This window comes from Peromyscus leucopus, chromosome 14, assembly GCF_004664715.2.
Source record: "Peromyscus leucopus breed LL Stock chromosome 14, UCI_PerLeu_2.1, whole genome shotgun sequence".
In the NCBI taxonomy this organism is placed as follows: domain Eukaryota; kingdom Metazoa; phylum Chordata; class Mammalia; order Rodentia; family Cricetidae; genus Peromyscus; species Peromyscus leucopus.
In genome coordinates, this window is record NC_051075.1 from 46,860,730 (window position 1) to 46,877,272 (window position 16,543).

General features: G+C 50.8%; 1 protein-coding gene across 4 annotated transcripts in view; it reads left to right on the forward strand.

Moving 5' to 3' along the window:
- The window catches only part of Plekhh1 (pleckstrin homology, MyTH4 and FERM domain containing H1), a 52,197-nt gene that overhangs the window by 20,870 nt on the left and 14,784 nt on the right, over positions 1-16,543 (forward strand). For 3 of the 4 annotated variants that reach the window (XR_003735234.2, XM_028876113.2, XM_028876114.2), the window contains exons 4-12: positions 891-1,040; positions 4,414-4,497; positions 6,492-6,573; positions 6,665-7,407; positions 10,896-10,974; positions 11,502-11,593; positions 14,692-14,842; positions 14,983-15,110; positions 16,172-16,282. Coding sequence is in view for 3 of the 4 variants with exons in the window: in XM_028876113.2 (XP_028731946.1) it covers positions 891-1,040; positions 4,414-4,497; positions 6,492-6,573; positions 6,665-7,407; positions 10,896-10,974; positions 11,502-11,593; positions 14,692-14,842; positions 14,983-15,110; positions 16,172-16,282 (1,620 nt within the window). In the remaining variant the exon portion in view is untranslated. The remainder of the gene's footprint in view (positions 1-890; positions 1,041-4,413; positions 4,498-6,491; positions 6,574-6,664; positions 7,408-10,895; positions 10,975-11,501; positions 11,594-14,691; positions 14,843-14,982; positions 15,111-16,171; positions 16,283-16,543) is intronic. The other variant, XM_037210672.1, reaches the window with a different exon arrangement.

Genomic DNA, 16,543 nt, shown 5'->3' on the forward strand with positions numbered 1-16,543 from the left:
AAATGGCCTTATAATAAAAACCTGGAGCCAGATATTGGGGTAAATGCTGAAAGATCAGAGAGACAAAGGAACAAGCCACGGCCACTTCTCACCTCGACAACTCCATGAATCCCCTGACTGAATGCCCCTGAGTCCTCAGCTGAAAGGCTTGAGCTCCTGTCTCCTCTGCCTTATATTCCTTTCTCCGCCCAGTCATGTCACTTCCTGTCTCAACCTTCCTAGTGTTGGGATCAAAGGCATGTGTGCTTCCCAAATACTGGTAGCAAAGGCATGAGATCTCAAGTGCTGGGATCAAAGGTGTGTGCCACCACTGCCTGGCTCTGTTTCTTTTAGACCTGATTAATCTCCTGTAGTCCAGGGTGGCTTTGAACTCACAGAGATCCAGATGGATCTCTGCCTCCTGAGTGCTAGGATTAGAGGTGTGTGCCACCACTGCCTGACTTCTATGTTTAATCTAGTGGCTGGCTCTGTCCTGTGATCTTCAGGCACATTTTATTAGAGTACAACAAAATATCACCATACATGGATGTCCTCTGAGTAGTGTCTTTGCTCCAGTGGGGTGGGAGCAGATGTCCTCCCGAACCCAACTGGTCAACTCCTTCCTAACATCACCCCTCCTCCCCATCACACAAAGACCGTGGCCCAAGATGTAGCTGGTCTTCTCAGAGTAGCCAAGACGAATTCCTCTGTTGTCAGTTCCTTCTTTTGCTCAGATGAAAGCATCAATGGTCACTTCATAAACTGGTCCAGATTGCCCCGGGTAAGGGTTCTCTGCCTAGGAGGCATATTCTGAAGCAGCAAGGTGGTTAGCCCGTTGCATATTGTATTGGCCACGGCACACGCGACATGAGTGATCTGAGACCCTATGAGGATTTGTCGGCACTTTTCAGGTGGGCGTGATGGAAGAGAAGATCAAACTGTCCAGTCTGAAGAGTGTGGACTCCCCAGGTAGCTTGCACCAAAGGTACCAAGAATTGCTGAAAGCCGTGCAGAGCAAAGATGAGCTCATCGGCCAGCTGGAGGCACAGCTGGAGAAGCAGGTAGGGGCTAATGTGAGGCAGAGCCTGCTTCCCCGCTCAGCATCTGTATCAGTTGGCCTCGGCGTCTCTAGCCCCTGTGCTTGAGCCCTGAGTGATGGGGAACTCATTTCTCGTGAAACTGTACTGTGTATGCTGATCGTTAGTGTCTTCTTCACATCTGTTCCTTAGAACCTAGGGGAAATGCAGTATGCCCTGGAGGCATACTGATCTGGGGGTGGGGGTGGGGAATGCCACCTTTGCTGCCTGCTGCTCTCTGGGGAAATTACCTGGCTCACTGATTCTCACTTTACAGCTTCATACAATAGAGGTTATGAAACCTCTGAGGTTTGAGGTATAATTACCCCTAGGTATCTGTGAAGAATATCAGACACGTGGTCGGGGCTTGGTAAGGAGATCTTTTCCTTCTCCGTGGTGGCCTTGTGCCAGGCCAGCATGTGCTACTTGATACGTGGCTGTCGTGTGACTGAAACGGCATAGGACTGGATGGTCAGCCGTGCTCAGCTGGTTGGCCCAAGTTTCTCAATGAAGCCGAGCAGGCAGAGAATAGAGTTGCCACTGAAAAGGGAGACTTCTCACGAGTTCATGGGAGCCTGATAGACCGCTGCCCGGGACTGCAGCAAGTTAGCATTCTTGCTCCTAGGGACTGGAGAGCCCCCCTGGCCCCTCTGCCGCTTCCTGTGCCCAGACTTCCTCCCCTTCATAGTCCTGTCACCACCATCATGCAGCCCAGGATGGCTTTGACCTCTTCTCTTCCTGCCTCCACCTTCCAAGTGCTGGGTGGACACACGCCACCGTGTCTTCCCCATCGTGGTTCCGTCTCCTTTCTCACTGGCTTCATCGGTTCAGCTTTCCCCTGGTGCCATCTTACCATCCATCCCCAGTCACCAGCCCAGTGGTAGAGTCAGGGGACTTTGACTTCTCTGCATGTGCATTCTCTGTAAAGGTTTCAGCTGACCCAACAAGCAGTTCCTTCCGGTCAGTGTGGGTGCATCGTAATTGTCAGTATTCACTGAACATTTCCTTCTGGATGTGCCTTTTATGCAGTTGGACACCTTGTGTCCAGGAAGATAGAATTTTACCCACTGATTTTAGAGAGATTTTTTTTTCCTTTGAGTAGCTCAGAGTTGGAAGAAGTGGTCGGTGAGACAGAATGGCTTGATCCCAGGTTAGAAAAAATACTGTTTACAGTTATAATCAGTAGGTAAAGATCAGATGAGAAAGAATGCTGTTCTTTGAGTCATGACTGGTTGAAGATGGGCTGTTGCATTTCATCCCTGGGCCTCAGTTGCCATGACTGTCCTGAGAGGATGTCAGGAGTCCACTGACTTTTTGTACAGGGCCAAGGAATTCAGTTGGTTTGGGCTTTGCAGGCCACGTAGTCAGTGTTGCAGCTGCCCAGTTCTGTTGTCACGGGGTGAAATCAACATTGATAATCAGTGCATGAGTGGGTGTGGCTGTGTTCCAATAAAGCTTTATTTACAAAAATATGTGGGAGACAAACAGGGGGAAGACTGAGTTTGGCCTCAGGGCCATTGCTTACCAGTTTTGAACTAGGTGGACCTTTAAGGTCTTTCCAGGTCTGAAATTCTGTCCTGAGGTCTTTACATTCCCAGCTCCTTTCCACAGACTTCTGCTTTGGAGTCTGTCTGTCGTCGGAGAACTGTCAGGCAGTATTTCCTAGAAGTTTAACAAGAGTCATTTTTGCTCAGCTCTGAACAACTTGGGGTCACCACTTGCTCCGTGCTTTTGAGGAGCGGAAGTAGTTCTCATCCTAAGCTGACTGATAACTGCGCTGTAAGCACCGAACTCTGGACTCCTATTTCACCCACAGAATGGCTCAGCAAGAGGGGCTATCTTATCTCTCATTTAGAGGTGCAGATTCAAGACCAGAGAGATTAGATTCAGGACATAATATTTTACAGTAAGAAAGTTTCACATAGAATCAAAACTCATATTTCATTTTATCCTACAGTTCTTTTTAAGCCTCCCCCACCAGTACTGATACTCAGACTTACACTCTTACGCATGGTAGGCAACTGTTCTACCACTGCCCTTAGATGTAAACTTTTTCTTTCTTGAGACAGAAGTTTACTATATGGAGATGGCTGTCCTAGAACTAGACCAGGCCAGCCTCAAAACTCAGACATCTGCCTGCCTCTGTCTCCCTGGTGCTGGAATTCAAGGCCTGGCTAGATGAATAACTTTTCAACTATTGATTATTTTGAGAAATTCTACTTCTGTGATCAGTCAGCTCTCTCTCTCTCTTTTTTAATTGTAAGCATAATGTATGCTATAGTAAAAAGCAGAACCTCCAGAAGGGTCTAGAATGATAAGCAGCAGTTCCCTGTCTCCCCAGGGCTCCGTTTCCACTTCTCACTGGTCTCTTGTGTACCAAAGCTCATCAGTGACTCTCATTCTGTGGTTGTGCCATGCTTACTTAGTAACTCTTGTCTGTGGGCACTCAGGCCCATTTAGGTTTGGGGTTCGTGTGTTGTGTTGCTTTCTCAAATGGTAAGTATTGCAGAGAGTGCTTCCTATGCAGTGGCCCTGTGAGACCAAGGGTATGTGTGTTTGAAACCTTGGTAGATGTCGTCTAATCGTGTCCACAGAGGCCTTGTGAGTTTGTGGGAGAGTTGCTCCCCGTAGTCTTGACATTTGAGGGTAATATCAAACTAGTCTGATAGAGGAAATGAGGTCCTATATATCTGTATATGTATGACTGAGCTTCACAGCCTCCTGGGTCCTTTTTTGTGGACTTCCTGTTCATGTCCTTTGCATGTTTTGCATGTTTATTGGATTGCTCATGGGACATAGCCATCTGTATGTGGGTTGTTTTTGTTGCAAATCTTTCTCCAGTAGGTCTTTTGTTTTGTTTCGAAAACGGGTCTCCCGATTTGCCCAGGCTGGTCTTGAACCTGTGCTTAACTGTTCTTCCCACCTCAGTCTCGTGCGTAGATGAGTGTACAGGTGTACACCGTCACAGCTGGCCCGCCATTGGTAATTTAGTTTGTTTAACCATTTTTCTTTTGTCACACAGTAATTTATAGAGATGGTGTATGGATTTATTATTTAGCTTTTTTCTCAGTGGGTTTTTGGGATTTGTATTACGTGTAGGAAAAAGCCCTTCCCACTTAAAAGTTCTGTTCTTGCAGGATTTTGTTGTGTGGTCCATCTGGACTTGGGATCCCCTTGCCTCGGCTCCCCAAGTGCTGAGATTGTCAGTGTGCAGGATCAGGCCTGGGAAGAATGTTTTTAAAAGCTCTAACAGTTCATTTTCTCTGCTCTGTCATCCCATCCTGTCACTGGTTCCTTCCCCTGGCTTGCCCCCTCCCTTTCTGAGTGCTGTGATTCACTAGAGGCTTTCTCCTTGCAGAAGCAGACCAGAGCTGAAGAAGCCAGGATTGTTCAAGAAAAGGCTGCAAAGATCAAGGAGTGGGTGACGGTGAAGCTAGCCGAGGTGAGCTGGCCCCTGCCCAGGGCCCTGCCCCTGCCGTCTCACCGCCCGGAGCCTCAGTCCTGCCTAGACCCACTTTCCCTTTCTCCACCCTCCTCCTCCTCCTCACTTCCTTCCCTTTTGTCCTGGGCAGCTTTCCCGAAGCCTCCTTCTAGCCTAGTGCTGGGTTTGAGGTTGAGGAGATGGATTCATATCTGGAAGTTCCTGAGAATCCTCTCAACTTCTTTTTAGTGAGCACATCACAATGCCATTTATTCTTTCTCATTTTTTTTTTTTTTTTTTTAGGAAAGTCTGGGCTGGAGAAACGCTCAGTGGTTAAGAACGTATATGCAGAGGGCCTGAGTTTGGTTCCCAATGTCTAAGTTGGGCAGCTCACAACTGCTTATACTTCCAGCCCTGCAGGCTCCAACTCCCTGGCCTCCACAAGCACACACACACACACACACACACACACACACACACACACACACACATGCATACCAACTAAAACTAAATCTTTTTAAAAGAATTGTGGCCATTCTCGATGTGGTGGCACACACCTTTAATCTCAGCACTTGGGAGGCAGAGCTCTGTGAGTTTGGGGCCAACCTGGGCTATATATACAGTGAAACCCTGTCCAAAAAAAAAAATTGTAGTAAAGTACACATAAACGTTGCCATTTTAACTGTTTATTAAATGCTGAAGTACTAAGCGCTTACCGTATGGCATACTGTGTGTCGTCAGCACCACCTATTTCCAAAGCTGCTTCTCACCCAGACAGAAACTTTGTTCACACCAAGCACCTCTGGTTCTCTCCTCTCTGGGGCCCTCTTCTTCTCTAACTGTGTATTTTGTAGTTTGTCACTGTGTTTAGGAAGCTGGGACTAGACACTACAGCATTACTAGCAAGCAAATGGCTCTTTCTAAGAAAGTCCCACTGGACTGTGAGTTCTTAGGGACAGAATGAACTAATGCCCCAAGCCTCCATCTGGCCCTTGCTTGAAAAGTGTTCAAGAAAATTGTGTTGGGTTTAATTAATTTTTAAAAAAGATTTATTTGTTTATTTATTATGTATACAGTGTTCTGCATGCATATACACCTGCATGCCAGAAGAGGGCACCAGATCTCATTACAGATGGTTGTGAGTCACCATGTGGTTGCCGGGAATTGAACTCAGGTCCTCTGGAAGAACAACCAGTGTCGCTCTTAACTTCTGAGCCATCTCTCCAGCCCCGGGCTTAATTAATTTAATAGCAAATATAGCCACCACAAGGATAGACCTCACAGATACTGTAGTGAGAGAAATGAAGTGGATGTTGAGAAGTACACACCCTGTGTAACTACCTAGCTAACGTGGGTCCCTAGTGAACGTGGGTCCAGCTAAACTGATGTGTGGGAACTGGGACTGCGGTGGGAAAATGCAGAGAGCAGGAGAATCCGCTAAGCTAAGAAGACTTTGTTGTCTTCTGTGGGGAGGGGACAGTGTGACCGTGAAGGGGCAAGTTGGGGGTGTCGGTGCTGCTGACACTCTGCTCTCGGCTTGCAAGGCGGCCACGGGAGCAGCAGCTTCAGAGTCACGTGAGCTGAAGTGAGATGCAGTTTTCTGTGTATGTGCTATATCTCACAATTAAAAACAAAAACAACACATTAACAGTTCCAGGACAGTGTGGGCCACATAGAGAGACTCTGCCTCTAAATAAATAAATAAATAAATAAATAAATAAATAAATAAATAAATAAATAAATAACTGCAATGAATCCAAGTTATGGTGTGTATGTACACACACACAGAATAAACTAGAAAAGAAAGTGTTCCAAAGGGCTGCCAAATGGTACCATGTGCTATTTTTCAAAAATAGACTTGTTTTGGATTAATATATGAATAAGCAGGGGTTGGGCATTCTAAATCTCTATTGCCTTACTGCTAGGTATCAAACCCAGGACCTCTGGCATCCTAGGCATGCACGCCACCACTGAGTGACATGCCCCCCCTAAACCTTCATTTTCTTTTTGTCCAGCTTGAAACAGAGAACGAGCACCTGAAGGCCTGTAATCAGCAGCTAGCGGAGCAGGTGGAAGCCCTTCAGGACGCTCTCGAGGGTAGGTGGGCGGGTGGACAGAGGCACAGCAGGGTGTGGGACAGGATGGAAGACCTTCTCAATGGGCGCGCCCGGTTTTGCCTCACCCACAGATCTGCGGATGACACCTTCAGAGAAGCTGCTAGAAGCTCCAGAGGGGAGTCCTGTCCCTTCAGGGCCCGGAGCCCAGCCTGTGGAGCAGGACAGTAACCCCCATACTCAAATTCTGAAGGTGGCTGTGCCTGCACCTGCCCTGGGTCCCCGGCAGAACAAGGACTCTGTGTCAGAAGCCAGAAGTCTTGAGGATTTGAGCTTCAGCATGGCCCACCCTGGGGAAATAGCAGAGGCCAAGGTCCTTAAATCTCATCCTCGAAGAGAGGACTCACCCAGCCAGCTGTTCTTGGAGCCTAGCAGCCCCAAACATGGGTCGGCCTCTTACAGGGCAGATCTGGTCACTGCTCGGGGAGGGACATTCCCTGGGACTAAGATCTCTGCCAGGGAAGGTGGCCCTGGGAGTAGTCTGACCCTGCCAAAGGCGCGGGCTCCCAGCAACCCCCGGGACAGCGTCCAAGCGGCCAAAAGGCACCACAGTCAACCCCAGGTGGGTCCCGGGCATTTTGACCACGTGGTAAGCATTAAGATTGGGGCCCTGTCAGCCCTCCACTCACCTGGCTTCTCCAAGGCTGAAGCCAGAACTAAAGCCCGGGAAGAAGCAGAGAAGATGGAGATGGAGGAGCCACCTCCAACGGGGACACAGGAAGAAGGAGAGCGCCCAAAGCCCCCCCGGGCTGAGCTGCAGGAAGTGGAACTGGAGAGCAAGCCACCGACGCCTCCGCTGCACCGGTTTCCATCCTGGGTGAGTGACTTCGTCAGGGTTGGGCAGAGCCAACCACGGGCATGGTCTCCGCTGAGAATATCCAGGGCCCATGAGAGAAGGCTCATCCTCACAGCCATTGTGGGGGGCGGGGGTGGTGGACAGGCCTGCCTGACCCACTCACCTGGGCAGGGCAGAGTCAGAATTGGAAGTGATATGTGCCACATGCCAAGCTGGGTGCTTTGTGATTTTCTCAGTTCGCTTTGATTCTGAATCGACATGCGTGGAAGTGGCGCGCTCTGCCCTCCCTCATCAAGCCGCTGTTGTTGAACCTGGGCAAGTTACTAAGCCCGTGGCCCGAGTTTCCTGTCTCCAAAATGAGGGTGGTAGTGACTACTAGAAGAGTTTCTTTATTTATTTACGTCTAATTTGGGGGGAGGGTTCATGTGCCATGGTGTCCACGTGAAGATCAGAGGACAATGTACAGGAGTCGGCTTTCCCCTTCCACCGTGCAGATTCTGGGAATCAAATCCAAGCTGTCAGGCTTGATGCCAAGTACCTTTACCCACTGAGGCATCTTGCTGATCCTACTAATAGGGTTCCTAGGAGGATTAAATGTATATTGATGGGATGGAGCATTGGTTCAGCTCTTGCAGAGGACCCAGGTTCGAGTCCCAGCACTCACATGGTCCCTGTTGACAACTGTTTCAGGAGATAAATGACCTCTTCTGGCCTCCTCGGGTACCATGTGCACAAGTGGTGCACAGACAGACATGCAGACAAACCTCCCTCCATACTAAGTAATTAATTAAGCTATGTACTGAGTAAGTGCTTGTGAGTGCTTAGTGGTCCGTCACGACGCTATCTTTGCCTCTGAGCCTTAGCTCCCTTATGGGTCACATTCTACACAATGACATGACATCTAGAGTGGATGACTGTGGGGATCCAGATAAAGTAAGACCGAACATACCTTAATACAGAGTGAAGACGGGTGATGGGAACAGAGGTCATTCTTCCTACTGTTCTACTTCTTAGTCTGACATCCGTGACAAAGGTTAAAATAAGGGAGGGTGGAATATTACAGGTCGGTGGTGAGGATGACATGGAGGCCGGGCACAGAGGGATTAGTGTTATTTCTTCCTTTGAAAGATAGGAAGCTGCTGTCTGCAGTTCAGCCACTCCCCCAGGTCATGGTAGTGAAGGAACTAGGCTTCCCATGGAGGTCTGGCTGCCTTGAAGCCCAGCCCCGGCATTCTAGGGGCACTGCCCCTGGGGACACGGGCACATGGGTCAATCTTTTCATCGAGCCCAATGCTGCAGAGGGGCAAGGACATCTGCTCCTGGCAGCAGAGAAAACGGGATACTCTCAGGTGGGTTGGCAGCCCCTAAATTTCAGCAGCACCCTCCCGGGTCTCCTTTTGAAGTGCTAGTTCAAGGCGGCTCCGCACCCAGGCTTTTGACGGAACCGTTAACGGTGACTGCAGGCCAGCCAGTGGGTTGCTTCAAGAGCACCTGCTGAGTGAGACTCGAGTCACAGTTAGGACAGTAGGTAAGGAAGCGTGGCATCCCTGGGGGCCGGCCCTACTTTAGGCCATGGCTGCCGGTCCTGTTGTTCACTGCTGGCCTCTTCTGCAGCCCTGGAGGTAGACGGGGGTAAGGGAGCATTCAGACAGGGCTGTGGAAAGGAGCATTCGTTCAGTAGGTGTTATCCAAAAGGAGCATTTGTTCACGTCTGCTGTTTTACCAGAATGTAGCTATTCACGTGGTGGTTAAGAGTGGTTCTTAGGTTTGGCCCAGGCATGTCAGGTGTGTGTACGTGTGGGTGCGAGAGGGAAAGAGTTAAAAGATAGGAAAGATAAATGAAATGCTGTAGGCAGATGAGCTGGGGACCTGAAGTCCCAGCACTCAGGAGGCCGAGAGAAGCAGCCAGGAGTTCTAGGCCAGCCTAACAGCACAATGAGGCCTCGTCTCAAAAATCCATCGACAGCAGAGCGCTTCAAGTGTGGCCCGTGGTCAGCTGCCCTCCAGGGTGAAGGCGATAAGGCTCAGCGTCAGGCCTGACACTGACCCCCCCTGCTGGCACCCCAGGAACCCCGTTATCGGCAGTGCCGTTTGAGGGAACTTGTCTATTTTCAGTCCCCTTTGTAACTTGCTCCTGAGGGAAAGAAGACAAGTTCCCCCAAGCTGCCTGGCGAAGCTTAGGTGTCTCCCCCAGGCAGGGCCAGCCAGGCAAGAACTGTCAGGAGCAAAGCCTGGAATTCAGAGAAGGGCATTCTCAGTCCAAGTACACCTACATTCGGGTTTGTACAGCTCTCTTTCTCTAGTCCTTTCAACAACTTCATGAGGGAGACACTCCGTGCCCTTTGTCCAACAGAGCTATCTTTTTTTTTCTTGACCTTCTTCCCTCAGCCCTGAGTTTTGTTTCCTTTGTGAAGTGGGAGCCTGTCCTTGGTGTAAGTCCGTGATCAATATGGGCAGAGACATCTACATCCAATTTCTCCTCACCCTAACGTATCTGCCCTGCCTGAGCATAGGCATCCTGCCCCGGGCACTGCCCTGCCTGGGTGTCTCTCTGTTGTCCCCCACCTGTCTTGCCGTAACTCTGGTTACCTCAGCATATCATCCCATTTACCCTCTAGCTGAGCTGCTCTGGGGCCACACCCCAGTGTTCACCCCAGTCCCTTCCAGTGTGGCCCTTAGTTGCTTCTCTGGCCCAGCGTGGCTGACTTTCCCGGTCAGTGCCTGTGACTCCCCAGTTGCCTGAGAGGAACATTGCATTCACTGTAGGGCTGATAGAGCAAACAGCTCTGGAGCAGCCTGGGAAGGTCCTCCCTGGCTGTTGGGAGCAAAACTCTCCTCCTCTTGAGTCCGCTTCAGACTCAGGCATGCATAGTTTGCGCCAGAATTTTCTGCACAAGTGTTTTTTTTACCTTAGGGGTCTGGAGCCCTGTTGGCCTCCAATAGCTTTCTGGTTGGCCTTGGAAGGCTAACACACGCACCCTGCTACTGTAGGAAGCTAGGTATCCTAGCCCTCAAACAGCTGAATTACGAACACCCATCTATCTCCCTGGGGCTCTCCCTTCCTCACTGCCAACACTCGCAACCTCTGGGGTGAGACCCAGGGACCCAGGGGTCACTAAAATAGGCAAGAATCTAAGAAATGGAGAGACAGTTTACTGACCAGCTCTCTTTGAACCTCCTTTGCCTCAAGGGGAAGGGTGGAGGCCAGAGAGAAGGAATATCTGCCAGGCATGGATTATGTCCCAGGCATGAAATATTATATATTATTATATTATATATTGGAAGCTTATATTATATATTAATTAACTACTTCATTTGATTCCATTGATCAGACCCTCAAAAGGTCAGTAGGAGTTTAGAGCTGGGGAAAATGAGGCTTCGAAATGAAGAAATTTGCTTGTCCTGAGCGGTGACCCCAGGTCTGCTTACCCCTGTGTCACGTTTTCCTTCCACTGCCTTGGGGGGACTGAGGTGAGCAGTCCTTGACCGCCTGGGGCTTGTTATTACAGGAGAGCCGGATCTATGCGATGGCCACATCAGGCATGCAGCTGTCAGACGTATCGTCCCGAAGTAACGCTGCCTGCTGCGGTGAGCAGAATAGGGGGCATCGGGCCTAAAATGTCTTTGGTGGGCCTGGCTCCCATTCGCTGGGGTACAGCAGGCAGGGAGGGGGGGCTGCCTGGAACCAGAAAAAGGGGTGTATAAGTTCAGATTATCACCCAGCGAGGAAGGGTCCTCAAGTCCTGCCTTCCATCTCGCGGTGCTTACCTCGCGCAGGACTGAACTGGGTGGGAGGAGCCCCGAGCCCCCTGATTCAGATGGGCACTGCCCCTTGGCTCAAGAGTCACTGACCGCCCATAGCATCTGCAATGAGAGGCACACACTCATAACTCACTGCAGCAAGAGTGGGCAAGGCCCAAGCTTCCTGGAGAGGAAATGGTGAAAGGGTAGCCCTTGGGCCCTTCATCCGTGGGGACCGAGATCCCCAGGGAGTCACGGGAACACAAAGTGGGGAGAGGAGATGGGAAGTCTTTGGCCGGTTCTCTGCCTCCCCCAGCCTCTGGCTGAGCTGCGCCGCCCTCCAGAGTTCACCTCTTCCCTGTGTTCTCCTTCAGCTTCAGGCCCTCCCGCCCTCGCCCTCCCTGGGGCTTTCTCTGGCCTCGTCTACAAGAATGTCACCGTGCCTGTCTACACAGCACTGAAGGGGGTAAGAAACTGCCACGACAAGAGGGGATGTCCCCATCAGGAGAAGCCCCTCGTCCCAGGGCAGTGACTGCACTGGGGTCTTCACCCAGTAACCATGGTCAGGCAGCTCGGCCCACCGTGTGTGTATATGTGTGTGTGTGTGTGTGTGTGTGTGTGTGTGTGTGTGTGTGTGTGTTTCTTTTTGGATGAAAACAAGTTTATTAGATCACTGCAGGGGGTAATGAGCTAGGCAGTAACGAGCACTGCCTACCCATCATTTTGTCATGATTTAGAGTTTATTATAAGAGTTTAGCATGAAACTGCAACATGGGATTTTCATCTTTCGCCACCGGTTTTTGTTTGGTTTTGCAGTGCTTGAGTCAGAACACAGGGCCTCCTTTTGCTAGACAGGTGCTGTACCACTGAGCCACACTCCCAGCCCTTGCTATTCCTGTTTAAATCCTAGATGCTTTACGTAGAAGAATAAAAACACAAAAGTAAAAGAAAAAATTTCTCTAACATTGCTTTCTCCTGCTTCCTAACATCAAAGTCAGCTATTGTTAATGCGCTGGTGTTGACTCCGTGAGGCCGTCTGATGCAGTCGCAGATGGTTTACAAGTGTGCATGTGGACCTGTACAAGTGTGCATGTGGACCTGTACAAGTGTGCATGTGGACCTGTACAAGTGTGCATGTGGACCTGTACAAGTGTGCATGTGGACCTTTACAACTGTGCATGTGGACCTGTACAACTGTGCATGTGGACCTGTACAGCTGTGCATGTGGACCTGTACAGCTGTGCATGTGGACCTGTACAGCTGTGCATGTGGACCTGTACAGCTGTGCATGTGGACCTGTACAGCTGTGCATGTGGACCTTTACAACTGTGCATGTGGACCTGTACAAGTGTGCATGTGGACCTTTACAACTGTGCATGTGGACCTGTACAGCTGTGCATGTGGACCTGTACAGCTGTGCATGTGGACCTGTACAAGTGTGCATGTGGACCTGTACAACTGTGCATGTGGACCTGTACAAGTGTGCATGTGGACCTGTACAAGTGTGCATGTGGACCTGTACAACTGTGCATGTGGACCTGTACAACTGTGCATGTGGACCTGTACAAGTGTGCATGTGGACCTGTACAAGTGTGCATGTGGACCTGTACAAGTGTGCATGTGGACCTGTACAAGTGTGCATGTGGACCTGTACAAGTGTGCATGTGGACCTGTACAACTGTGCATGTGGACCTGTACAAGTGTGCATGTGGACCTGTACAGCTGTGCATGTGGACCTGTACAGCTGTGCATGTGGACCTGTACAACTGTGCATGTGGACCTGTACAAGTGTGCATGTGGACCTGTACAGCTGTGCATGTGGACCTGTACAGCTGTGCATGTGGACCTGTACAGCTGTGCATGTGGACCTGTACAGCTGTGCATGTGGACCTGTACAAGTGTGCATGTGGACCTGTACAACTGTGCATGTGGACCTGTACAACTGTGCATGTGGACCTGTACAAGTGTGCATGTGGACCTGTACAACTGTGCATGTGGACCTGTACAACTGTGCATGTGGACCTGTACAAGTGTGCATGTGGACCTGTACAAGTGTGCATGTGGACCTGTACAACTGTGCATGTGGACCTGTACAAGTGTGCATGTGGACCTGTACAAGTGTGCATGTGGACCTGTACAAGTGTGCATGTGGACCTGTACAACTGTGCATGTGGACCTGTACAAGTGTGCATGTGGACCTGTACAACTGTGCATGTGGACCTGTACAAGTGTGCATGTGGACCTGTACAGCTGTGCATGTGGACCTGTACAAGTGTGCATGTGGACCTGTACAGCTGTGCATGTGGACCTGTACAAGTGTGTATGTGGACCTGTACAAGTGTGCATGTGGACCTGTACAGCTGTGCATGTGGACCTGTACAACTGTGCATGTGGACCTGTACAAGTGTGCATGTGGACCTGTACAAGTGTGCATGTGGACCTGTACAAGTGTGCATGTGGACCTGTACAAGTGTGCATGTGGACCTGTACAAGTGTGCATGTGGACCTGTACATATGCTCTCCTTTTTCTCATCTCTCTTCCTCTCACACATGCACGCACACACACATGCACACGAAGGGATCCTGCACACATTAGCCTATGTCTTGGTGACTCACCTCCCCATGTGTCAGCCTGCCCTTCCGTGTCTTGTGTGTGTCATCCCTGGTGTAGACGGCACTCTAATTAGCTTGGGTCTCCCTCTGTCGACTTAGCGTAGGTTGTATCCGTCTCTTTCTAAAGTAAATGTGGCAAGGAGCACCATCGTGCGTATGCACCCTGCGCACTCACATTTCTGGGGACACAATTCTAGAGATAGAATTCCCGGGCAGGTTCTGTGAATGTTTAGATTCTGATAGGTTCTGCCAAATTACTTTCGAAGAGCAGTTTGTGGGCTGTGGGCTGGAGATGTAGCTTTGTGATAGCACACTTGCCTAGAAAGAGTAAGGCTCTGTGTTCTATCTTTAGAACTACCAAAAAAATGAAGAAAAAAAAGCAAACAAAAACAGTAATTCAAATGCTTTGTCACAATAGTTTTTTGTTTGTTGTTTTGAGACTGGGTCTCACTGTGTATCCCTGTCTGGTCTGGAACTCGTCATCTAGCCCAGACTGGCCTCGAACTCTTCAGAGATCTGCCTGCTCCTTCCTCCTGGGTGCTGGGGTTAAAGGCGTGCGCCACCATGGTAGCTCTAGAGTCACCTTTTGGCTCTGCTCCTGCCACACTCTTACAGCATTGAAAGGATTGTCCTTGTGTTTGCAAAGTCGCTCTCCCTATCTCCGTGGCCTGCCCCCACTTGGCCTGTGGTGTGGCTTTCTGGTCCCCTAGTGGAAGAAGCAGGAGCTCTCTGGAGAACCGTAGAAGTTGGGGTAGGGGAGTTGGGAACCCAGAGGGCAGCATGGAGGTCAGAAGGGACTTCACACTGCTTGGGACTACTGTCTAGCCTGCAGTGAGTGCCTCGGCTGGGTGAGGGCCTCATGCTTCCCCAGTCAGGCTACGTGGACATCCCAAACAGGCCAGAGCTGTTGTGTGGAAGGGGGCTGGTTTTGAAGCCTGAACTGTCTTGCAGAAAGCCACACAGATCAGCAGTGTGCCTTTTGGGGATGAGTCCTCCGGGTCTGATGATGACTGCGGGTCTCAAGCGAGTTTCCGGATGTCAGTCCCCTGCTCTGAGTACAGGAAGACCGGTGGACTGGGCAGCCCCCGGGCCATCAAGAGAGGTACTTTTCCTGCTTGATCTCTGCTAGGGTTCCTACCAGTCTTACCCTCAACTCCAGACTCGGGAGCCTTACATCTCCTGGCCGGATGGGTATAGGGAGGGGTGTGGGACCCCAGCCTTGATTCCTTCCCCTGTGGCCAGGAGTCTCCATGTCCTCACTAAGTTCCGAGGGTGACTACGCCATCCCCCCTGATGCCTGCTCACTGGACAGTGACTACTCAGAGCCTGAACACAAACTCCAGCGTACGTCATCCTACTCCACGGAAGGGGTGAGCAGAGTCCACAGCCCTGGGTGTGGATGGGGAAGGGGCACTGATAGGAGCAGAGGCCGCCTGGCCCTCAGTACCCATACAGGGAGCAGCTCGAGAGAGGAAGGACCTGGAGATGATAGAGGGAAGGGGGCGCCTCAGGTGTTACAGAGAGCTGTGCACAGACCCGTGTTGAAGAAGGACTGAGTCCACGTCCACGTCCAGGGAGCTCTCAGAGCCCATGAGGGTTGCGCCTGGCACCTTGTTTAGCCCTCACCCTGACCCTCAGATGCTGCCATGACTCACAGTTAAGCGTTAGCAGGTCAGGTGCTGCCTCAGTGCCTGCCTCGTGCTTCTGGCTCATTTGCCTCATGGTCCTCATGGTTATTGCTGGGTTTTCTGGATGGGAAGCCTGTGGCCCAGAGACCTGCCTGCTTCCTCCCGCCTCTGATGCCTTGAATGGCCTTCCTCCTCTCAGCTGGTCTTGGTAAAAGAATCTGGCCTTTCCTTTAGCGTATCAGGGTCTCGAATCAGATATCCTTCATATCGGATATTTACATTATGATTCATAACAATAGCAAAATTATGGTTATGAAGCAGCAACAAAATAATTTTATGGTCGGTGGTCACCACAACACGGGGAACTTATTAAAGGGCCGCAGCCTGAGGAGGGTTGAGAACCACTGGTCTATAGGCTAGTTCAGATGCCGCTCTTTCCTGAAGCCTTCCCTGGCCAGCTTCTCTCCTGCGTGCAGCCCTGATCTACCACCTTCTCGTGGTGGGGGCTAGGTGTTCCTTCCCCAGTCATCATTGGGATCCTTCCCATGGTAGGGCTGCCACACTTTAATCGATTCTCTCTGGATCTCCTCAGTGTTCAGTCTGGAAATAGACACCCGTAGGTGGTCAACAATTTTTTTCTTAACAAAAACTGACATAGAGGTGGTCTAGACCATTTTGTCCTGAGTGGTGTCCAGGAGCCTCATGTGACCTCCCCTTCACCCCCCCTTCCCCACTTGCCCTCCACCCCTCAGGGTCCTCAAGTGACTCTCCTCTTTGTCCCCTCTTCCCTGCTTATACCTCAGGAGGCCCTGGAGAAGTCAGGCTACCTGCTGAAAATGGGCAGCCGGGTGAAGACGTGGAAGAGGCGCTGGTTTGTCCTGAGACAGGGACAAATCCTGTACTACAAGTCTCCGGTGAGACCCTCCCCAGGGCAGAACCACAGGGCCACAGCCCACACCCACACTGTGTACGGGGCTGGAGGAAGGGCCATATGGCTTCAGGCCTGCCGGGGGGAGGACTTGGCAGCCTGGCTGGCCTTGGAGGTGCTGGGCCACACAGGGGACTCCGGGGTGGTCACCTATTCTTGAAACACGCTGAGAAGGCTACCAAGGCAGTCCTAGGCCAGTTGGCTGGCCATTTCCTCTTCCTTCCCAACTGATTTCTTCTTACACCTG